The following is a 23342-nucleotide window of genomic DNA, read 5'->3' as shown; positions in this document are numbered from 1 at the left end:
CCTGCCCTTGGCCCCCTGCCCCCAGCCAGTCAGCAGCCCTTGGACATTTGGGGAGTCCCTCGGTGGCAAGCAGGCCGCACCCCTCGCTCAGCCCAGGAAGGTGGGTAGGGTTCAGGTTGTGTCCACAGAAGCCACATGCCTCACGGTGGTACAGCCCCTTCAACGGTGCCTTCCTGGCTAGGTTCCTGCTCAGGAGCCCTGGGCTGGGTAAGGACTTGTCAGGACAGTGGCCTGCGTCCCGGGTGAGCCCATCACCTGAGGATCAGGAACACGCGGAACTGGGGTACATGGTGTAACTGACGAGGACCCAGTGAGGTTTCTAGTTTTCCAAACATCTCACCTTTGGCAAGATTTGGGAACTGGCCTGAATTGTACGGGAGGAAAAACAATTGTTTCAAAAACTTGGACAAGTTTTTCTTGCAAAATCTAAAATAAGATTTAGGACACTCGCAGTGTAGAATGCCTCACAACCAGTAATGCCTCCCTCGTCCCTCACCAAGCTCCCCCGCTTTCTCTGAACCCTTGTAGGCTCCCTCCATCTAAACAAACAGGGGTGGTGACCAGAGGGCTTTTCTCTGGGGGCTTGTGTGGATCTTCAGGGCCCATGACCACCTAGCCTTATGCCTATAGCAATCAGGCAGCCTAGAGGCCCAAGGACTTTATGCAGAATCGGCTTTGGGAAAGGAGACACTCAGTGGTGACATCGCCAAGGTCCTGCCAATTCATGATTCCCAAATCGAGATACTACCCACCAGCACTCCCCTGCCTGCCCGCCAGGTAGAAAAGGTGTTCATGGGTAGTTGTGGGCCTTGGGACACTGGCTACAAGGAACAGGGCCTTTTAGGAAGATCAGCAAAGCAAAGAGCTGAAAGTACTTTTAAGTTGGAGAACACCTCGTTTAAAACCCCTCGGAACCAGAGGGCCCCCAGGAGGGCGTGTGTGGCTAAACCCTGTGTGGGCAGCGCAGCCCTCAGCCCTTTTTCTGTTTGAGCTTTTCTAAGTACATCTGCAGGGACTTCTGGATGGAGTCTCTGGAGATGAAGCTGACGAAGTTCTGGATGTCTGCGTCGCGCTGTTTCAGCAGGCGGTCCACTGTGGGCTTTCGCATCATATTCTTGGTCAGCTGTCGAGCGTGGTCTAAAGAAAACGGAGTCCACATGTGAAAACTCACTGTCTGAGACAGTGGCATTCCCAACCTTTCCAAGAGAGTTCCAACAGAAACTCTGCTAGAAAACTTAGAAAATCCAAGTAAGCAAAGAGGAGAAAATCACCTGTTCTCCACTGCCCATCTGTTTCTTTTAAAAACATATAGGATGCTGTGAAAATTGCATTCTTAACCTGTTACTTTAATTATGTTTAATTATGTTATGGAGAATATTTTGCATGTCACTAAATATTCTTTTACGATGTAATAATGGCTGCACAGCATTCAGTCATTCGTCCCTGTCAGGGGTTGGCAAACCTGGCCCCCGACCATGGCCCTTGAGCTAAGAATGGTTTTTACTTTATTAGATAGTTGAAAAAAGGGTAATATTTTGTGACATGTGAAAATTATACGAAATTCAAATTTCAGTGGCCCTCACTTTTATCAGACCACAGACATGCTCATTAGTTCACGGACTCTTGCTGCCTCCATGCTCCAACGCCACAGTTGTGGCAGAGACCAAGTAACCCACAAAGCTAAACATCCACCTGGCCTTTCAGAGATGGTCTGTTGATCCTGGTCTCTATTGTAGTGATATAACCAGCCCTATTTCTATAAACATACATGCAGGCTGTTTCCAGTTGCCTGTGTAGTGGTCTAAACAGTGAACCCCACAAAGATATGTACAAGTCCTAACCGCCCCTCTAGAACCTGTGCCTCATATGGCCTTGTCGGGAAAAAGGGTCTTTGCAGATGTAATTAAGATGAAATAATCTTGGATGTAGCGTTGGCCCTAGATCCAATGACAGGTGTCCTTATAAGAGAGAGGAGAGGGAGATTTGAGACACAGAGACACAGAGGGAGAAGGCCATGTGAAGATGGAGGCAGTGGGTGGGGTGATGTGGTCACAAGCCCAGGAACACCCAGAGCCACCAGAGCTGGAAGAGGCAGGAAGGATCCTCCCCTACAGCCTCTGGAGGAAGCCAGGGAGCGCCCACACCTTGATTTTGGACTTCTGGCCTCCCATCTGCAAGAGAATGCGTTTCTCTTGTTTTAAGCCTGCCTCCCCTGCCTGTGGTGATTTGTTACGGCAGCCTCTGGACACTAAATCAGTCTGCTACTATGACCTGCACGTTGGTGATGTGCACAGAGCACCTTTACATTAGAACTTTCTGGTCTCACCAGGAGCGTCAGGCTGGGGAGGGAGGGGGCTTTGCTCACCCACCAGTACCCACAGCTGCTGCCCCTCTCTGTGCTCCTCACCTGGAATGGCCATCCACTGGGCCATCACTGAGAGTGCTGTGCTCTGCACCTGGTCCTCAGGCACCACCTGGTCCACCATGCCCACCTGGAGGGCCTCCGCTGGCGGAAAGAGCAGCCCCAGCTGCAGAGCGCGCTCCGCGGCGCGGTGCCCGATGGTGTTCACAAGGGTGTCTCTGAACCTGGAATGCACACACCCACTCACCACCAGCTGGGGATTCCCAGGTGGGTCAGCTTGTCCCAGGGCCAAGTGGAGGGTGGGTGCAGGCCCTGGCCTTACCAGAAGGGGGCAATGATGCCCAGCAGGGTCTCGTTCAGCCCTATGAGGCACTTGGGGTTGTCAGCCAGGACCCGGTAGTCGCAGGTGAGGGAGATCAGGCAGCCCCCAGCTGGGCAGGCTCCCTGCAGGGGAAGCAAGACCACTGGGCTCTGGGTGCTGCTGCAGCTGATCCTAGTCACATTCTAGAGGGCCGGGGTCTGGAGGAAAGGCCTACAGGTGGGTGTGAGCTCCCGGGGTGCCCCTAGCCCCCCTGGGCGCCATACCAACACTGTCTGGGCTGGGTGTGCACAGTGGGGACTCAGGGTAGCCCATCAGCCCAAGGGTCCCAGGCACTGGCAGGGCCATCAGGTCTCAGGGGCCAGAAAATCACTCTTAACCCTCTGGCCAGGGTAGCAAGTTGCCTTTCCTTGCACAGCTTTTGTCCGGATGCTAAAATGCCAAACAACCATTTAGCTAGAGCTGTCATTTCATGCCATGCCCCAAGGGGCCCGCTGCCATACCCAGCAGGATGTCCTGGGAACCCCAAACTCACACTATCCTCATTCACGCACCCCACTGCCCCAATCAGAGACGGCAGGTCTTTGTCGCTGTTCCTTCCCTCTGGGCCCCCCACATGCTGTCAGTGGCCACCACACCCCGTTGGAGTCTTCCTGACTCTTGCCATCCCTCCCCTCTGCCAGTTTGGCCCTCCTTGCACCTTAATTGGTTGTCACAACGGGCTCTTCTGGGCACACTGGTTTCCAAGCCTTAGCCCCACGCCCTTGCCTCAGCCACCCGGCACCTGCGTTCCCACGTCGGGCCAAAGTGATGTTTCCAAAATGTGGATCTGCTCCTCATCTGCTCCCCTACCCCCTACAGCCCTCTTGTTGGGCTGTGTTGACCTGTGGGCCCTGGTCCCTGCCCCCATCCCAGTGAGCGAGTTGACCTCTAGTGGCCCCCCTTGTCACCATGTCACACTGGTCTGTGAGGGCACGCTTACCTGTGCACTTCTGAGTCTTCTCCAGGCCCCTTGCTCAACGAGGGCTTCCCCGAGGGCATGGCCATGTCTACTCCCTCTCCCCCCAGGCTGGTCCCCAGTGAGTCACTGAGGCCACTCAGGAATGGGGACACTTACGCTGATGGCAGCAATCAGCACCAGGTTGGACAGGTAGAGCCGCAGCCACAGCTCCTGCACAGCCTTCCAGTACTCTGCGTAGTGTGCTGGGTTCCTCCCGCACATCTCTGTCAGGTCCAGGCCAGCTGAGAAGACCCCAGGGCAATCCTGGGGGAGTACAGGAGCCAGGGGCCCCGTCAGAGCCCTCCTCCTGGTGGCAACACACCCCTCCCGGGCCTGGGGAGCCCAGAGGTGCCCAACGGGCAGTGGGGCCAAGGTCATGCTCAGGGCAGCAGAGCTTGGGGCTCCAGGGACTCAGCCTGGACCTCCCTTGGACTCAGTTCCCTCTGCGTCCTGGGATGTTCTTCCTTTTCCAGCTTCAAACCAGAAAAGGCAGAATAGGCAGGCAGAGTCCAGTGCTCCCCAGGACATAAATATACCAGGCTCTGTGCACGCCTGGCTCTGTGTTCAGTGTCCCAGGCAGAGGAGCTCAGAGGTGTGGGGAGGACTCCTGACTGAGTCTGGAGGGGGCGCACAGTGATTTACCCTCAAAGGTCAAGCAAGCTGCAGACTCGAGGAGGGCAGCTGTCAGAACACAGACAGGGAAGGAAGGGGCGATGGTCAGTCGAGAAGCCAGACCTCTGCCCTGGGTTGTCACATGTGAGACAGAGCCTGGGGAATGGCCTGGAAGGCACGTGTGTCCTGTGTGGATGCCCCAGGTCCTGACACAGGTGCCAGGGAAGGGAGGGGGAGCAAAGACAGAAGAGGAATGACAGGCTGGGATGGGGGCTGCCAGCACAAGGGGGCGTTCCAGTGGTGGACACCAAGTTCTGGGCGCTCATAGGACTGCTGGCCAAGAACACAGAAGGGGAGGGATGCCCAGTAGCTATCACTCAGAAACACCCACACCTGGGGCTCGTGTGTGGTCAGTGCACCTCTGAGCCAACGAGCTGCTCCCACAGCTGGGCGCCTGAGGCGGAAGTGGTCTGCGCTGATGCTCTAACCACGACTGATGACCACCTGCGGTCTGGGAGCAGTGGGTGGATAAAATGAAGTATGGGATAGTCACTCTACATCCTTCTATTAAGTGACAAAAGCAAGTTGCTGTGCAGGGTGTGGAACGTGATTCCATTTTTCTTGTACACACGTGCTGTGTGTGCACCATAGTTGGAGGCTGACCCCTTTTGTTTCCACGGAATGTGTCCTGCTCCTATGACTTAAAAAGACCTGACAGAGATGGCCAGATGCACACTCCTGACACCCAGCCCCAGGGGCAGGCGTGACGGTGGCTGGGACAGGGCTGCTCTTGCTGAGGATGTGGGTGGACTTCACCTTCAGCTTTTCTACCTTCTTCCTTATCCTTCTCCCGTCACCGGCCCCCCACCAACTCCCACCCCAAATCCAATACATTTTATCACCACAGGAGTGGGACAGATTAACGTCACTTGCCCACAGTCCTGGTGCCTGAGGAAGCAGCGGTGGAGAAGCCTCTGGATGAGAGAAGGAAACCACAGTGATCCTAACTGGGGGCGGCCTTTGCCAGACAGACGGGAAGAGGCGCAGGGCAGCCTGTGTCTGTGACTCAGCAACATGTCTATAGTGGGCTAAACCGTGTCCTCGAAAAAGACAAGGTCAAGTCCTCACCCCCAGTACCCGTGAACGTGACCATATTTGGAAATAGGGTCTTTGCAGATGTGATCAAGTTAAGACGAGGTCATATTCGAGGAGGGGGCCCTGAATCCCGTGACTGGTCCTAAGGAGAGGGAAACGTGGACACAGAGACACAGGGCAGATGGCTGTGTGAAATCAGGGGGAGACACTGGAGTGGTGGAACGAGCACGGGAACACCAGGAACGCCTGAGATCAGAAGCAGAGAAGGATTCTCCCCTCGGGCCTCCAGAACCAGGAGGGAATACACGAGTTGTCTTAAGCCACCTTGTTTGTTGTTCCTTTGTGTTGACCACAGGACACAAGAATGATGTCATTCCAGTCATTTGCTGAGGACCCACTTTGGGCCAGGCGTTGTGCTACAGACACAGTAGGCACTCAACACAGAACACAATGCATAGACACGTTTGTGGGGAGAGGACGCCGCAGTGGGGAGAAAGTGGGCTTTGGAGGGACAAATGCTGGCCCCCTGCCCCTGAGCTGTGCAACCTTGAGGGGGGCTCAGGGACCTCCTCGGCAGCGCCCAGTGCCTACGTGCACACAGGCTGGAGCCTTGCTAAGTGCTGGGTCTTCCTCTCTTTCATTCTGAAGGTCCTATATTTGGTGACATGCAGTTCACTCTCTCTCTCTTTTTTGTGAGGAAGATTGGCCCTGAGCTAACATCTGTGCCAATCTTCCTCTATTTTATGCGGGACGCTGCCACAGCATGGCTTGACGAGCCATTCTAGGTCCACACCCAGGATGTGAACCTGTGAACCCCAGGCTGCAGAAGTGGAGGGTGTGAACTTGACTGGCCAGCCCCTCCCTCATTTTTAAAGTACAATAAATAAAATGTCATGCTATGAATGACACCTTAAATGGAGTCAAGCAATTTCAGCATCTCCAGGCAGGTCAGCTGTAACTGTCAGAACGTTCCCTGGGATTTTAGCTGTCACCAGCCCCTCAACAATCTACACCCATGAGGATCAGTCCTGCCCTCAGAGCAACACAGAATAATCTCTCTTCCATGGGATGGGTGAGGCTTTGCTCTGCAAGCCCCTGCATCACAGGACCCACTGGCTGTACACATGGGACCCAGCTCCTGAGAATGCCCTGTTGGCCTCTGCCTCTGGCACACGGATGGCCCCGCCATCAGAGGCAGCCAGGCTCTTCAGGGCTGCAACACCACCAGGCCACCTGGGGACAAACTGAGGGTTAAAGAAAGCAGCTGCACGCCCACTGTGGATGCTCCAAACCTCTGCCAAACAGGCCGTGACCGTCAGCTTCCTGCACCTTGAACTATGGCAGGGCTAAGACGTTCCCACTGATCTTTGTAATATGGTGGCACTGAGCTTTGGGGGACACTCATGCTGTCTGTGGCTCTTTCTAACTTGAAAGGTGAGCCCAGTGCCTCTCCTGACCCAGCAAAAGCTCCATACTCCACCTCCCCAGCTGGTCTTGTCTGTTTCTTCTCTCGGCACCCCCAGCGCCTGGCAGAGCAGGTGGGCCTGATGCCCGCTGGAGGGAGGCAGGAACAAATGAGGCCCCCAGTCCTGCCGGTCTGAGTCTTAAAACCAGCCCAGGCTCTGAGGACCACCCAGCTCCCCTTCTTCTCAGTCAGCGCAACCCCTCCCCTCAGGGTCACACTCTGCCCCACCATCCTGCACCCAACAGATGCTGCCTATTGCCCTTCTCTGGCCCCAGCAATGACACTGCTCCCACAAATGCCTTTGCCAGCTCTTGGGGACAATGCTGAGGTTCCCCTTGAGAATTCAGAAGGAAAAACTTGCCCTTTAAGAACTGGACTCTAAGACCTGCCCAAAGAGGACGAAAAGAACGGCTTTCAGGATGCGCACTGTTACTGGGGCCACACGGGGAGGGCGCCCTAGGAGTCCACTGCCAAGTGTGTGCAGGGTCCTCCCTGCATGAACCCGCGCGGGCTCAAGGTTATCCCTGCAAAAACGTCACCTGCCCAGGACCACGATCCCTGGAAGCCTCTCGTGGTGGCACCTGCATCCGGGGCTGCCTGGTTCTTCTACATCAGGTGACATGCAGATGGTCCCCGAGTTTGGACTTTGATCTGCTAACCGGTTCACACTTTGATCAGAGGACTTGGGGCCTTGGGGGAGCTAATGAGTACTCACCGAACTTAGGATGACGCCTCGGAAGGTCTTGTCGTTTTCTAGTTTCTCCAGGCTGATGACAAACTCCGTCAGCAGCTCCAGGCTGAGGCTGTTCACCGGGGGATTCTTGAACTTCATCACAGCAACCCCTAGTTTGAAATGAAGAGGAGAAAGCTCGCACCCAGCATTGGAAAAGTGCCCCCAGTCATACTGCAGGCTCAGCCCGGCCACAGCAAACTACACGGTTCTGGGTTTTTTAATGGAGGTGAGATTCACATAAAATAAGCCATTTAAAAGTGAACAATTTGGGTTCATTAAGTACATTCACAATGTTGTACAACCACCACTATCTAGTTCCAGAACATTTCCATACCCAAAAAGGAAACTCCAGACCCATCAGCAGTCACCATGCCTCCCACTCGGGCCCCTGGCCACCACTCATCTCCTTTCTATCCCGATGGATTTGCCTATTGTGGACATTTCCTATAAATGGAATCACACACTACGTGCCCTTTTGTGTCTGGCTTCTTTCATTTAACAGAACATCTTCAAGGTTCGCCCATGTTGTAGTGTGTGCCAGTGCTTCATTGCTTTTCAAGGCTGAATAATATCCCATTGTATGTGGATATCACATTTTGTTTATCCATTCATGTGCTGGTGAACACTTGGGTTGGTTCCACCTTTTGGCTATTGTGAATAATGCTGCTGTGAACTCGTGTACAAATTTTTGTTGATCTTTTTCTTCCAGACACAAGTCCTCCATCCTCATGGGAGTAGGAAAAGGCCTTAGTTTCTTGAGGAGTGAGTGAGCAAACTCTAGGAACTAGATATGCAAGAAGGAACTCTAGAGGGGCGCTCTGGTTCATGCCTGTTCAAGGATAGAGACTAAAAATATCAGGGTCAGATGTCCTTAGACTCTCCATGACCCATTCCTTCATTCTGCCAGCAGCAGGGGAGGCAGGCGGGATGGGCCTGCCCTTGTAGGCAGCGCAGCTGCTGGCCTGGGCCTTCTGTTCTCACTGCCCGCCCAAGTGCAGACCCTAAGGGCTTCAGAAGCGCCAAGGTTCATTCAGGACCTTGGAAATCTTGGGATGGTCAACACAGACCATTCCCTAGGAGAACTAAGTGCTGAGGGCAAATGGGCCCTTCTTCTTCTTCTTTTTTTTTTTTTTTAAAGACTTTATTTTTTTTCTTTTTTCTCCCCAAAGCCCCCCGGTACATAGTTGTATATTCTTCGTTGTGGGTCCTTCTAGTTGTGGCATGTGGGACGCTGCCTCAGCGTGGCCTGATGAGCAGTGCCATGTCCGCGCCCAGGATTCGAACCAACAAAACACTGGGCTGCCTGCAGCGGAGCGCGCGAACCCAACCACTCAGCCACGGGGCCAGGCCCCAAGTGGGCTCTTTTGATACCTCTCATTTATGAAGAAGAGGTAATTGCTAACTGGCTACAAGTATGTACATATAAGAAGCAATCAAAACTTCCAGAAGCGAGCTCCCCAAACTTGGTTCAAAGGGAAGTTTCTGAAGCTAACTTGACTTTTTCAGAGCCTGGTGAGACAGAATTGAGGACACTGGGGCAAAAGTAAAGAGACCAAAGGTGAACACAAGTCAACAAAGAGGAATTTGGATGAACTTGGACATTGTGAGTTAAGTAACCACATCTTTGGCACAGGGTAGGTACTAAATAAACGTTCCTTTCTTTTCTTTTTTTTTTGAGGAAGATTAGCCCTGAGCTAACATCTGCTGCCAATCCTCCTCTTTTTGCTGAGGAAGACGCCCTGAGCTAACATCCACGCCCATCTTCCTCTACTTTATATGTGGGATGCCCGCGACAGCATGGTTTGCCAAGAGGTGTCATGTCCGCTCCTGGGATGTGAACCAGTGAACCCACGCCCCCGAAACGGAACGTGCGAACTTAACTGCTGCGCCACTGGGCCGGCCCCTAAACAAACATTTCTCTAATGGAATGTTGAACAGAATCTAAGATCAGCTTCAGTAACAGCACTTAGATGAAAACATTTTTTTTTTAAAGACTGGCACCTGAGGTAACATCTGCTGCCAATCTTCTTTTTTTTTCCTTCTTCTTTTTCTTCTCCCCCAACCCCCAAGTATATATAGTTGTATATTCTAGTTGTAGGTCCTTCTGGTGGTCTATGTGGGACGCCACCTCAGCATGGCCTGATGAGCGGTGCCAGGTCCACGCCCAGGATCCAAACCGGCAAAACCTGGGCTGCCAAAAGGAGTGCGTGACCTTAACCACTCGGCCACGGGGCCGGCCCCTGAAAACCTTTTTAAAGTACTTCTGCTGCATGACTTCATCTAAGCCTCAAGCTGCCTGAAGGCTGACTGTGTGTGGCAGCGAGGACAGAACCAGGCCTGGCTTCCTTGACCCCAAACTCTCTACTACGCTCTGCCTGCGTGGTGTTGTGGGAGAGCACTTTGGTAAAAAAACTGCTATCTCACTGATACTTTTCTGTCTTCCTTGTTTCATAAAATTTACCATTTAAACCATTTTTAAGTGTATAATCTGGTGGTTTTAAGTATAGTCACAATGTTGTGCAACCATCACCACTATCCAGTCCAATATTTTTAAATATGTGTTTTGCAATTTCTGATACATATTCAAATCTGCCACAGAAACGATCCTTTCAGAAACTCAGGTTTTGGTTGGACTGGTAGTTGGGCCTCCCCTGAGGCCCCTCACTACTTGGCTCAGGCAGCCCCAACCTAGCAAGGAACTAAACAAGAGCACTGAACCAAGGGGGACGGTGCCTTGCACCAGCTCCAGAGCCAAGGCTGCAGGGGGATTTGCGGGGGAGGAGGGCTTCTGTCCAAACCACTTGAAAAAGGTTGAGGCCTGGAGCTGGGAGGTCATAGAACAGCATGTCCCCAAATCCCAAACTTTACCCATCTCTGCCCCCAAGCCCTGTCAGGACGCAGCTCTGGAGTGCTCTGTGGTAGAGAAAGCACAGGTTTCTCTTTCTGAGGTTTTTCCACCTTTTGTATCCCTGTGGAGAGTTGTAAGAGGTGCTCTGATGGGGGGCGGGGGAGGGCGTCAGGAGTGATTCCACTTGCAGCTCCTGGCTTTAATTAGTAAAACATCTGCTGGGTTCTGTGTCATGTGGGAGTATTAAGAGAAGCTAAAATATTTTATTCCGAAATACTTCCAATTATTTTCAATTTCCAATTAATAGCTTAGATAAAGGAGCACATCCCCCAAACTTTAAAAACAGAAACTGTTTTATCTTCATAATGAACTGGGGGAGGAAAAAACCCATTTAAACCACCTAGATTGATGACCCTTAAGCTCTAAACTCAACAGAACCTGACTTTAAACTTGAGCTTTATCTTGTGGCCTTTAGAAATTCAAGAGGTTTTTTTTCTGCTTTTTCTCCCCAAAGCCCCCCAGTACATAGTTGCATATCTTAGCTGTGGGTCCTTCTAGTTGTGGTATGTGGGACGCCGCCTCAGCATGGCTTGATGAGCGGTGCCATGTCCGCGCCCAGGATCCGAACCGGCGAAACTGTGGGCCCCCGAAGGGAGCGCGCGAACTTAACTACTCGGCCCCAGGGCCGGCCCCTCAATAGCTTTCACATGAATCCGAATTCCAGGTCTGGACTCAGAGTTGGGGGAATAACAAATCGAGGCAGCCCCGGCGCGGGCTCCGCCGCCTCTCCCCTGCGCAGCGGGCGCCGTTAGCAAGCCCGCGCGGTGACTCAGGCGGCCAGGCGGCGGCACCGTAGCCCGAACCTCTGACCCCGTGCGCGCGGCACGGAGTGGCCCACCCGAGGGGCGAGGGACGTCGGGGGCGCCTACCTGCGGCCGGGTCCGGCTCCACCAGCACCCGCTGGCTCCCGAAGAGCCGCGCGCCGTTCCCGCCGCCGGCCGCAGGCTCCGTGCACCCGAGGGCCTTGCCCCGGAGCGGGCTCCCTGCGGACGACAGCGCGAGGCCCGTTAACCCGCCGCCCGGCCCCGCCCGCCGCCGCGACCCCCGCCCACCGGAGGTCACGTACACGGGCGGAGCAGGGCGCGCGCCGAGAGCCGCATCCCACTTGCCAGCGCCATCTTGACCCGGCTGGTTCGGAATCGGGGCCCCGGGCTGTGGTTTTACCTCCCGGGGCGGCGCGGGGCCGGTACCCGCCCCCTGCTGGCCCCACCTCCGGCCCCGTCCACTCCAGTCCGGGCCCAGTGCACTCAGCCCCCGCCCCCGCTCCCCCTCCGTGCCTCCATCACGTCCACCCGACGCAAACCTCCCCGCCCCACGAGGCCTCAGGCCACTCCCCCTGGAGGCCGGGGGCGGAGCAGCCCGACCCCGCTTGGCTTCCGGGTGCAATGAGCGCCGGGCCAGCCGAGGCCACAGTCGGGAGGCCCGAGGCGGCAGAGCCGCCGGCCTTACTGAGCAGGACACTGGGGCTGCAGGGTGGAGGGTTGCCAGGTCGGGAGGCCTGGTGTGGGTCCCTGTCCAGGAGAGGTCCTGGACAAACCCCGCAGGACGGACGCCGTCCTTCCTGCCTCCACCCACAGCTGTCCCCATGGGAGGCTGGCATGCTATCCACCAAGTAGAGAAAGATCAAGTCACCCAGGTAGCAGAGTGTTGAGACGGGGGGTGACTGCACATAAGTCACAGTACATTTGAGTCTCAGAGGAGGCTCTGGGCTCAAGTGGTAATTAGGCACTTTGGGGAACCTGGCAAACTCCTTGCTCAGACTCAGCTACCAGAGCACCGAGTAACGAAGGTAACCAGATCACACCAGGGCCCGTTTCTCAAACCCTTCCACCCTGCAGACGCAGGTACCAAAAAGGATGCTCGAGGGGGCGCCAGTGGGGGACAGGGCTGCCTCAAGTGCGGGCTCTGCATCCTGCCCTCAGGGATAAGAGGAATCAAAGTTGGTAGTTTAGAGTGGGGGCAGCACAGCCTGGTGGCTGAGGACAGACCAGCCACCTCCCCCTTCAGAATGGCAAGTGTAGACAGCTGGGCAGTGTGCACGCAGGCACCCTCATACTACTGGCAGGACTGCAGTGCCACCTCACCTCCTTGGCAAGAAAGGGACAGGAGACTTTTTTATTTGCTTGATCCTGCATGGATCACCACTGAAAAGATATCCAAGAACAAAGGTGGTGGCCTGCCAGGCAGGGGGAACGAGGCTGAGGGAGGCAGCCAGTCTTCAAACTGCCCAGCAGCACACAGTCGGCTTCTGCCCATTCGATTTGAACGCTGGACACTGCTGAGGGCCAAGCAGTTTTGGGCAATGGAAACTTTTGTTCATTACGAGTGCGTCCAAATCTTCCTTGTGGCACAAACCAATTTCTGAGGTGGAAAAATAGTTTTTCCAGTTACCTGTCAGTGCAGCAGCATGAGACTCATGTTTTTGGTCAGCTGGAATTTGAAGCTCCTGGGAACACGAGATGATGAAACACCCCTTTCTCTGATCTGTTGACCCACAGGAGCAACCCAACACCCACGGAGCTGACTGGTGTTCTCCTGGTTGACAGATTTTGGAGGGGTGACTTTGGAAATAAAATCAAAATCCAGTTCTTAGGCAGTCATGTGTTTTAATCCTCTGACAACTGAAGCTTTCTTTAGGCCCAAGGGACAGGAAGGAGGCAGCAAACCCACCACTCAATTTGCAGTCCAATCCTAGGTTTATTTGACACAGTCCTTTCATTTTACACAACGAAGTACAAACACAACATTATCTAAAATGCTACAAAGTTACAAAACTCAAAACAGAAAATTTATAGTACGACTGTACAATAAAAGCCAAAAAAGCAATGTACACCTTGCCAAGGTAACCTGCAAGACTACCATGAATAAGAGCCACAACAAGGGGTCTGTGATGACCCTGCAGAGCTGGCTCTCAGCTTGTTCACCATTTCAGAGAAAAGGAGACGGGGGTGTGTGCGTGTGTATGAGGACATGTAAAAACAGAACCATTTACGGGAACAACCATGGGGCGTTTGACCCTGGAGGTCAGAGAGGACTCAAGCAGGGGAGCAGGGCCAGGCTAACAGGAACAGCAGCTGCATGAAGACCACCCTTTCCTGAAGGATCCCGCAGGCCACGAGACAGCTCCAGGTCGTCTGTGGAATGGAAAAACATACTCCCAGACCCGGGCCACGCTGCCTCCTGGAGCCCTGCTCGTCCCTGCTGGCTTTGCCAGTGAACTGACTCTCTCAGGGACTGGAAACGTGGGAGCTTTCTAGCCAGAAAACTGGAGGGCATCTTTATAGGCACAACCCCAAACCAACAACACTTCTGCAGCTGGAACTTGGCCTTCAGGGGAAATGTCTCAATTGTTGCCTTTGAAGCCTGCCCCTGAGTGAGGGATTTCTTTCCTACCGACCCTCCTTCGGCTAGAAAAGTGACAAAACTGTGTTAGAGAGGATATAAGTTACAGGGGGCAGAGCTTCGGTGGCCCTGCTTATCGGGAGGAGTTGGAGCTGGAACGGCTCCTGTGGCGGCGGCGGCCGGGGGAGCGAGAGCGCCGGCGCACGGGGGACCTGCGCCGCGGGGAACGTGACCTGTGGGAAGAGGAGAAGTCACATCAGACACAGAAGCAAATGCCACACATGCAGCTCTGCATCGCGGACTGCAGGGGAAAAGCTGGCTTCTTTCAGGAACAATTCTTAAAGCTTCACGTCTCAGGACTCCAAGTCAGGACAGCGCCCTTTGGAGATGCTGACACGGAGCCCTTAAGAAGGAAATAGATGTTCTGGAGACCAAAGGCACAACCCCAGGCTCCCTCCCCTTTTCTGAGGGCTATGGAAAGAGCAGTTTGACACCACTAGCAGAGGCCAGCCAAACGCTGCCTCTCCAAGTGAATTAGCCACCCCACCTCCCTGCCCTGACCCATTTTCTCAGCTAGGAGGGGGAGAGGGGCCTGCCCCTAGTCATACAGGACCCGGAGTCTCCTGGGAATACTCGTGCAGCCTGCAGGTGCCTCTTCTGCCTATCCCTCACTCCAGTAGTTGCCCTTCTCTTCCCTTCCCCAGCTGGAAGAACACAATGCACTCCGAAGGCCACCTGTACCAACACCACGTTCCCACTCCCATCATGAGGCACGAAGCATGGGGTGGGGGTTAGGAGAGGAACATACATCAGCAGGACAAATAAGGTCCCGAAATCATGTTGCCACTTTGTATTGTAAATAAAACAAACCCAAACTGCCCCTAATCAGTCCTCCATGAGACCCCAAATCGACTCACCTTCTCCTCATCCGTGGGGGTGATCGGCGCCACATGGGAGGTGGTGGCAGCATTCTCCTGGGAGGGCTGAAACGCCTTGGGGGCGGCCTAGGCCAGGGGGCCAGCACAGCTGTGGCAGTGATCTCCTGGCCATCGATTTGTCCTGTTGACAAAAAGGATCAAATCAGAAAATATCTAACAAGTACCTACCCTCGGCCAGGGCCTGTGTCATGGTGGGCATACCACAGAGAGCAAGACAGACAGGGGTCTAGGGGAACGGGGAAGAACTAAGCTTGTGTCAGAAATAACCACATAATTACTATTATTGGAGGCGTCATCAAGAATCTATAAGGGAGCACGGCACCTAATGGAGGACTCTATCTTGATGCACTAGGATGGCCTCCCAGAGGAAGTGCCACCCAAGCCAACACCTAAAGAACATGCTGGAAACCACTAAGCGAGGGGTAGGGTTGTGTCCCAGCCCTGAGACTGAGCTGGAAGGTGGTATGAGCCCTTGAGCATCCTTCTCTAGAACAACTGGAAGGGGCTCGGCAAGAGCAGTGGGGAGATCCACTAGGGCTTTGGCAGGACAGAGATGGGGTGAAATGTAAAAACTCAAGGGGTAACTGGGATGCAGAATCACCAGAATGTGGGGATGGACTGGGTGGGGAGCCGCAGGCTGAGGAGTACCAAGTTTCTGGATGAACTATGATCTCCTGAGAAGTGGGGCTCAGGAGGAGGAAGAGACTTCTAGGGTGGGGAACAAAATGAAACAAGGTTCAGATGTCACGTTTGTCTTAAGAGTTTGGAAAAAGCGCCTCAGAGAGGTGACTGCACGTAGCCAGTACTAAAAATCCACCTGTGGGAATGAAATCACATGAGAACAGTGAGGGGAGGTAGCATGGGCTGGAGGCCGGAGGAACCTGCAAGGTTTCAGGGAAAGAGTAAAGGAAAGCGAAGCACAGACCCAGGAACCCCCGGGGAGCATGCACCCTGACCTCAGTCCAGGGACTGCTTAGGGGACCAAGCACAGCCCTTGTGTGCCCCCAAAGGATAGAGGGCTCTTTTATCTTCTCAGCTCCTACCTTCAAGGGAACTTCAAAGGTAGAGGGGATAACTAAGGCATGTGGACCTGTGTTCAGAACCTACTGAAAGGTTAACTTAAGTAAACACAGCTGAAGGTGGCCCCCGGCCCACTGCCAAAGCCAGCCCCAATTAGGCATTCACGGCACTGACTGACTATACAACAAATGAGACAAATCCATCTCCTGGCCAGCTGCTAGGAAAGGCCGAGCTCTTCCACTGTCCTAAAGACAGTGTGGAGCCATTTCATTCGATGGTGCACAGCACAACATGGGGACACACATGAAGTTCCCACCAGAAACTTGAGAAAATGTGAGATATTTATAATCACGCACACCCTAGATGTGTCCCAGTCTCCTGAATTTTTAGCAAGTGCTCAAATACACATGAGCAACAGACTCTGAAACGAAGAAGTCATTCACAAGACTCAGAGCTGATGTGTGCAACGTGACGGACTGTAGTTTATGCTGAGCTCCTAAAACACTTCCGAGGGATTTAAGTAGATTCAAACAGTTACCGAAGTATGAAGGAAAATTTCCTAGTATCCAAACTCTACCAGGGCTTGAGGGCAATTACCCAAAAAACTGTCAAGCTATTTGTCAAGTGTATAACAGGGCCTCCAAGGAGTCCAAGGTTCTGAGGTGTTTAGATTCTCTTCCCTACTTGGCGCGGCAGCCCCCACAGTGCTGTGGGTAGGTAGTCCTGGCTCCCAGTCCCAGCTGCCTGAATTACAGCAGGCAGCGAGCTGGGGCCGAGAGAAACACCACGCTCCTTAAAATGTGGACTTGAAGACAAAATGAAAACTGGCCACGCAAACTATTCACAAATATTCAAATGTTGTTAGAACCATTCTGCCCAATACAAATGGCTATAAATGTCATAAATAGTTAAGTCACAAACTTTTGGGAAATGGGTAAAATTTGTGAATTCACAAAGCAATCCTAAAAATGCTGAAATCTTAGCAAAACAGAAAATGACTCTCAGAGAGGATTAAAGGAAACATTCCCATATAAAAGCCAAATGCTTCATTATGTCCATAATATATTTCTTATTAAAAAAACCTTCATTTGATCCTTAAGCTTATAATAGATTTAAAAATTCTTAAAATGCTAATATCTTTATATTTCCTCAACTTTTTTCCCCAAGAACAACGTTCCACAAAACATGTTTTTGGTGAACACACACACAGTGAATAAGAACTGGATCCTGAAAGAGCACCAGGGAGATTCTGACGTGCAGCCAGGTTGGAAATTGGTTCTAAAGGTCCCTACGTGTGGCGGGCAGCTGGTCTTGGACAGGGGACAGAGGAGTGCTGGCAGGGGCACCCACCTCCGTCCATGTGCTTCAGCGCCTTCTCGGCTTCATCTGGATTCTCAAACTCCACGTATGCATAGCCTTTAGACAGGTGGGGGTGCATCCTTTCTACAGGCATGTCAATCATTTTAATCTTCCCGTAAGTAGAGAATATCTCCATGATGTGATCCTAGAGGGAAAGAAGGGTCACTCTAACGCTCACTCAGCAATCACTTACGTTAAGAGTCAAAGAGAATTCACCACATACTGACTACAATCTCGGCATTTGGCGTCAATCTCCTGGACAAATATATAGTCTATTCCATTAAAAGGAATTAATCAGTGCCCTACTTGAATCACAAACTATGATGTCAGTGCTGCAAAAGGCTATAAAGTTCACTTTCTGGCAGAGGGGCCTGCTTTTCCACACTTTGCTATTCTAAAAATCTGCAAAAGACACCCGTCTTCCCTACCCCTTCTACTGGATAGATTCGAGATTCCCACCTTGGTCACATTCCTGGTGAGTCTCCCGATGTGCACTTTGGTGGGTTTAGGGGAAGGGCTCCGCCTTTTCCTTTCCTTTTCGTCTCTTTTGGGTGGTTTGGATCTGATTGAAAAAACAAAACACCGGAAACAATCAATTTCTGCCAAGTCAAAATTTTTTTAGTAGTGATGTTAACTGCTAGTGTGACAGCTTTTTATAAGGAAGCTTTTCCTGCCAGTTCACGTACATTATCACTGTCTCAGAAATCCTATTTGACAGAAAGGCTTCTTCTTTGGGCTACTTATATAATAACTGTGCTAACTTTACAGCCCCCATTAAGTTCCCAGATAATGCACCAGTTTTGGGGGAGATCCCTCTGAAACAAGCCACGCTGGGCAGAGAAGCAGTGCTGGAGGAGAGCTTACTTGGAGCGGGAGCGCCGCCTGTTGTCATGTCGGCGCCGAGAAGGACTTGGAGAACCAGAGGAGCTGCTGGAGCTGGAGCTGCGGGATGTGCTGGAACTTCCTGAGCGGCTTGATGCCGAAGAGGAGCTAGAGCCACTGCTCGAGCCTGTGCTGGTGCTGGAGCCCGAGCTGGAGGTAGAGCTGGACCGAGACCTGAGGGGCGAGATGGAGGGGGTCACGGACAAGAGCAAGTGGGAGCAGCATTTCTTCACAGTACGGAACAAGCTTGCACATGCTCCCAAGAAGAGGAAACCACTGTCCTCATATTTTCAAGCCTCACTGCCTTCCCCAGTGGGGAAAACATTCAACCTGTCCCTCCCAAGCCAAAGCCCTACGTGGGGACAGAAAACAGCATTCACATGGCACAGTGACAGGAAAGGAGGAATGAGCTGCTTTCCACCTATGCAGAAGCCTTGCCTACCGGGAGGTAAAGGAGGAGCCTGACAAGTTAGAACCAACTCAGCTTGGAAGGCGGCTACTGACTGACGCAGGCTGGTTTTCAACCAAAGGAAAAACAAGCTCTTGGCTAAGGCAATCCAGTTACAATTCTGAGAAGCACTGGAGAGAAAAACATACCCCAAGATGTCCCATTCCTTAATATCTCTAGAAAAGAAAACCCAGACACCATCTTTTATACATAATCAGAGCAAACCCCAAGCCAGTTTGCCATAAATTAGGATCTCTATGAACAATCAGAGGGTGTTTTTTTAAATAAATAAATAATTAAGACAGGGGTCGGTCCCGTGGCTGAGTGGTTAAGTTCATGTGCTCCACTGCAGCGGCCCAGGGTTTCACTGGTTCGGACCCTGGGCGCAAACATGGCACTGCTCATCAGGCCACGCTGAGGTGGCGTTCCACATGCCACAACTAGAAGGACCCACAACTAAAATATACAACTATGTACCAGGGGGCTTTGGGGAGAAAAAGGAAAAATTAAATCATTTTTTTTTTAAAGACTGGCACCTGGGCTAACAACTGTTGCCAATCTCCCCCCCCTTTATTTTCCCAAAGATTGGCACCTGGGCTAACAACTGTTGCCAATCTTTTTTTTTTCTGCTTTATCTCCCCAAACCCCCTCTGTACACAGTTGTATATCTTAGTTGCATATTCTTCTAGTTGTGGGATGTAGGCCGCCGCCTCAACATGGCCTGACGAGTGGTGCCATGTCTGCGCCCAGGATCTGAACCCTGGACCGCCGAAGTGGAGCGCGCGAACTTAACCACTCAGCCATGGAGCCGACCCTAAAATCTTAAGGGGGAAAAAAAAAAATTAAGACAGAGCAGTCCGCGGGCTCTTTGGGAAGGCAGCGGGGTGTGGCTGTGGACGCGAGGCCCTCTCAACCTCTACCCTACCAGCCCCACCTGGTGCTGCTGCTACCACTGGAAGCGCTGCGCCTCTTTCGAGTTTTATCCCTGCCACGATCCTTCTCGCTTGACTCCTTGGTGGCCCCTTTATCTTTGGAGCGATCCTTGGACTTCTCATCAGAGCGGTCTTTGCGTTTGGTAGGAGAAGGAGCCCTGGATGGTGAGGAAGAGTATGAGATCGCATGCCCCTTTGACTGAACCCTGAAACAACAGGACAACCCAAGAGGGGATCCAAAGGGCTATAGGGATCCCAGGTGATCACAGAGCAAAATGATCTGTGGCTTAGGACCCTTTCACTGTAGAATGCAAGACATTTCCAATCTTCCCCTTTCTGAGGGTCTTTGGAATGAGCACCCCCAAAGTAGCACTAGAAAAATCTGACAGAAGGATTACCTAGTGCTGGACTTTTTATTATTTTCTTTGACTCCTAGCAAGCTCTTCTTTTTCACTCCTGATAAATCCATTCTCCCCTTCTGAGGTGTTCAAAGCAGCAATGGCGGCCTCACTTATCTGAACTCTCACTTCTAACTCGAGTCTGAGAAACGATCCCTAATCGATTGCAATTTACGCCAAAGTGCAGCCTAATAACAAGATAAAAGGATTTACAGAGTGAATGAATTGGCAAGGCAACAAATCTACTTTGCAGTCAAACGCTGAGCACATGAGAAGGTGGCAAGGAGTACACTAAGCAGCAAGTGTCCACAAAGCCAGGAACATTAGGGAGCCCCCCCCGCCCCGCACAGGACACACAGGTAGAACTCATCTTGTATTTTTCTGAAGGACATGGTGGTGGTACCCATCACTGGTATTTTACATGTGATACAATACCCGTCTTTCACTCCTAAGTTTGACGATAAGCACTCTAGTCCCTTAGAAATACTGTAGCACATACTCATGCAGGACAGAGAAAAATTTGTGTGTGGCTCCCCGACAGGACCACTGAAAGGATCAGACCTCTTGTTTCATTGCTGGAATTTCCTTGTAGGATACTTTGGATATACGATATGACTAGAAGCAAAAACCATTTCAAAAGTAACTGGTACCAGCATTAAAACACTTAATATCCAAAGCAGACAGGTAAGATATAGTATATGAACTTTTGAAAAGCAGCAAAATAAGGTGTTAAAAAATAGTCATTGCAAATATTCAACTTTAATAATATGTACATGGATGTGTAATGGGGGAAGTATACCAAAGTCTGCAATTTACTTTGAAATGAAAATAAGATTGATGGGAGGCTAGATATATAATAAAGCAAATATGGCAGAAATATGCCTTGTAGAATCCAGGTGGTGGTTATGTGGGTATTCACTGTACAATTCTTTCAACTTTTCTGCATGTTTACACTTTTTCAAAAATAAAATGTTGGAGGAAAAAGTAGGTACTGGAATTGGATGAGACAGTGCACGTCAGGGTTTAGTAAAGTGCCTGGACCGCAGCAAGTGCACAATAAATGGTCATTAGTAAATACAAGAACCAACTACTCGCTACATGCCCCGTGTTTCCTGGGCACAGCCTGCCTTCAGTATTTCCCATGAGATCCTGTACAAATTGCCTGAGTTGTAAGCAAAGACCTCAGGATATTAGCCTCAAAGACTTCTGCCTCACCTTCTCCATAGCCCGTAAGCAACCTGGACACAGCATGCCAATGGGGATCTTGTTTCCATGTTGGTAGGCATGCCCAAAATGCTGAATGAACGTTCTGACTCAACAAAAAGCACCCAGCTTTGGACAATCACATGAGACTGGATGAAAGAAGAACAGCATTTTTGCTGCTCTTTTGCAGGGCTGTAAAATCTTTTAAGATGTTTACCTTAAAATAATAAGGTACTACAGACACCGACCAGGCAACACCTGATAAAATTTAGCGTCGTTGGACAATCAGTGAGTACAAGCCAGTGGTTAGGAGTCTGGAGTCAGCATGCCTGGGTTTGATTCAAGGCTTCACTGTGTGACCTTGGATAATTTCAATCTTAATCTTTCTGAGCCTCAATTTCTCACCAGCAGCATTATGGTGACAATTACAGCTCCTACACTTTATAATTATCGAGGACATTAACCAAATTAACCCACGAAAGAGATCTGGCACATAGTTAAGGCTCAATAAATATCAGCTAACATTGGAATAAAAGGATGTTTTTCCATGTTTGGAGACTCTTTCCCCACAGAAACTCTTGCCTCCAAAGTCACACATGATCTTTGAATGCTCATCTGGAGTCCCTGGACCGCCCTTATTAGGAGCACCAAGAGCACCACTGTCCAATAGGAATAGAGGACATCCTAAAGTTTTCTAGTAGTCACATTACAAAAAGTAGAAGTCAACAGATCAAATGAACTTTTAGTAATGTATTTATTTGCCACACTATACCCCAAATACCTTTTCAAAATATAATCAGTACAAAAACTTATTTACAAAATATTTACCCCCCCCGCCCCCCCATACCAAGTCTTCTAAACCTCTCTCTGGGCTAGGTGTATTTCCAGGGCTCAGTAGCCACAGGGGGCCTATGGCTACCTCATTGAACAGTGCTGACCTACAGTGCAGACTCCTGGGCCCCCCACCCCAGTCGTAATGATCTGCCTGAATGTACTTTGTGAAAACAAGCACCCCCGGTTATTCTTAAACACTCTACAAATTAAGAACCACGAAGCAAGCGAACACTTTGCCGGGTGGGGCCGAGGGCTAGAAAGCAAAGGTTGAGGCTCTCTGCTCACACAAGTTCACGTAACAGCACCGGACCTTGGTTATTGGTTACCTCCCCCATCCTCCGGAAAGGTGCGCGTCCAACAGCCAGAGAGAGGAGAGAACAAAGAGTTAAATCTCGAGCAGATGGCGTTGCAGCCCACATCTTCACAGCACCTTCCCCACGTAAAAGTACACTCTAGGCACAGTTCATGCGAAATAACAGAGAGAGAACAAGCCACGTCTCTCCTCCACTGATTTGAACCTTGCCGCCTCCTCCCTTCTGGGGCAGCCCGTCACACTGAGCTCCGCGACATTAGGGGCCGTGTCCCTGACGACTAGCACCGAGAACGGCACTCAGGGGCCCGGCAAACGTTCGGGGAGTGAGCGTGTGAATTAATGGCCCGAAAGGAGGATCAGCCGGTCTTCCACGGCAGCCATCCCACAAAGCAACTCCGCACCCACCGGCACGGGCCCCGCACGCGACCTCGCACCCCGGTCCGCGTTCACTCACAACTCCCCCGTCCAGGCGCCGGGCCGCGGGCGCTTCCAGGGCGGGGCCTGGCGTTGCGGGCCTGGGTCTCCAGCCCGGTGAGAGAACCCCGAGGGCGGAAGCCGAGCGCCGCTGCTCCGAGTCCCGCGGGCCTTACTGGGCCCGCCGCAGAGCGGACGAAGCGAGGGCGCCCTTCCGCCCGCCGCCGCCCCGACCACTTCCGGGCCGCGGCCTCGGCGCCTCCCACTCCTCCCGCCCCGGGCCACACTCTTTCTTCTCAGACCCCGCGCCGCGCCGCCGGGGCGCCGCCCCCACCGCCGAGTCAGGGAGCGGGTCAGCTTCACGGTGCGTCCCGCCAAGCCTGGCAGGCGGCCCCCGTAGCTCGGATGGGGTCGGATTCTCCCAACTTACATCTTCCCGCCGCCGCGAACTCCTCCCGCTTTCCTCAGCCGCTGAGGCCGGCGCCGCTCTGTCGTCAGGGTTAGGGAGCGGGAAGGCGCCGCTGGCGGCGCGCAGCGATGACGTAGCGCCTCAGCCAATGGGCGCGAGCGAGGAGAGTGTTAAAGGGCCAAGGCGGTTTGTGGCGAGCGGTGTCGAGGGCGTGTACTCTGGCAGGGAGGTCTAGGGCTGCCCCGGGCTGGCCGCGCGCCTTAGGGGGTCGGCAAACTCGTGGGGCTCGCTCGGGCCGGGAGGGGCGCGCCGCGTGGGCGGCTCTCGGCAGGCGTGGAGAGGGTTAACGCGGCCCC

General features: G+C 52.4%; 2 protein-coding genes and 1 long non-coding RNA gene across 12 annotated transcripts; 1 reads left to right on the top strand and 2 right to left on the bottom strand.

Annotated features, from left to right (window-relative positions):
- Window positions 1-392: 392 nt before the first annotated feature.
- Window positions 393-11810, bottom strand: ECI1 (enoyl-CoA delta isomerase 1). Of its 3 annotated transcripts, none has more exons than XM_023616570.2 (7): window positions 11561-11810; window positions 11364-11477; window positions 7569-7696; window positions 3799-3945; window positions 2685-2806; window positions 2408-2586; window positions 393-1137 (listed from the first exon to the last, which is right to left on the bottom strand). In XM_023616570.2, exons 1-7 carry the CDS (start codon window positions 11610-11612, stop codon window positions 971-973), a joined length of 909 nt encoding a protein of 302 aa, XP_023472338.1. In that variant the 5' UTR covers window positions 11613-11810; the 3' UTR covers window positions 393-970. The 3 variants fall into 3 exon arrangements, with proteins under 3 accessions (XP_023472338.1, XP_070088534.1, XP_023472339.1); XM_070232433.1 differs by having other exon boundaries at window positions 11659-11703; XM_023616571.2 differs by lacking the exon at window positions 11364-11477 and having other exon boundaries at window positions 11561-11702.
- LOC138917190 (uncharacterized) lies at window positions 7709-9302 on the top strand. Its single transcript, XR_011424888.1, has 2 exons — window positions 7709-7812; window positions 9269-9302. It is a non-coding gene; the product is annotated as an uncharacterized lncRNA (long non-coding RNA).
- Window positions 11811-13171: 1361 nt separating the features above from the next.
- RNPS1 (RNA binding protein with serine rich domain 1) lies at window positions 13172-23334 on the bottom strand. 8 transcript variants are annotated; one of them, XM_070232428.1, is made up of 9 exons: window positions 23008-23086; window positions 22136-22186; window positions 19814-20001; window positions 19418-19573; window positions 18018-18209; window positions 17613-17715; window positions 17145-17298; window positions 14754-14895; window positions 13172-14069 (listed from the first exon to the last, which is right to left on the bottom strand). In XM_070232428.1, exons 3-9 carry the CDS (start codon window positions 19882-19884, stop codon window positions 13970-13972), a joined length of 918 nt encoding a protein of 305 aa, XP_070088529.1. In that variant the 5' UTR covers window positions 19885-20001; window positions 22136-22186; window positions 23008-23086; the 3' UTR covers window positions 13172-13969. The 8 variants fall into 8 exon arrangements, with proteins under 8 accessions (XP_070088529.1, XP_070088532.1, XP_070088531.1 ...); XM_070232431.1 differs by having other exon boundaries at window positions 22161-22186; window positions 23008-23065; XM_070232430.1 differs by lacking the exon at window positions 23008-23086 and adding an exon at window positions 22618-22831.
- Between the last annotated feature and the right edge of the window lie 8 nt (window positions 23335-23342).

Source organism: Equus caballus, chromosome 13 (assembly GCF_041296265.1).
Source record: "Equus caballus isolate H_3958 breed thoroughbred chromosome 13, TB-T2T, whole genome shotgun sequence".
Taxonomy (NCBI): Eukaryota; Metazoa; Chordata; class Mammalia; order Perissodactyla; family Equidae; genus Equus; species Equus caballus.
This window is presented reverse-complemented; position numbering and strand designations above follow the sequence as displayed.

Bases quoted from the DNA above. Each gene is read 5' to 3' on its own strand.
- RNPS1 (XM_023616567.2), bottom strand. From the start codon at position 19,884: ATGGATTTATCAGGAGTGAAAAAGAAGAGCTTGCTAGGAGTCAAAGAA. The intron at 19,574-19,813 runs GTAATCCTTCTG...CTCACCATCCAG, and splicing joins AATAAAAAGTCCAGCACTAG to GGCTCCTTCTCCTACCAAAC. The intron at 18,210-19,417 runs GTGGGGCTGGTA...CTCGCCCCTCAG, and splicing joins AGTGGTAGCAGCAGCACCAG to GTCTCGGTCCAGCTCTACCT.
- ECI1 (XM_023616570.2), bottom strand. From the start codon at position 11,612: ATGGCGCTGGCAAGTGGGATGCGGCTCTCGGCGCGCGCCCTGCTCCGC. The intron at 3,946-7,568 runs GTGAGTACTCAT...GTACTCCCCCAG, and splicing joins GAGGCGTCATCCTAAGTTCG to GATTGCCCTGGGGTCTTCTC. The intron at 1,138-2,407 runs GTGAGGAGCACA...CGTTTTCTTTAG, and splicing joins CCAGTGGATGGCCATTCCAG to ACCACGCTCGACAGCTGACC.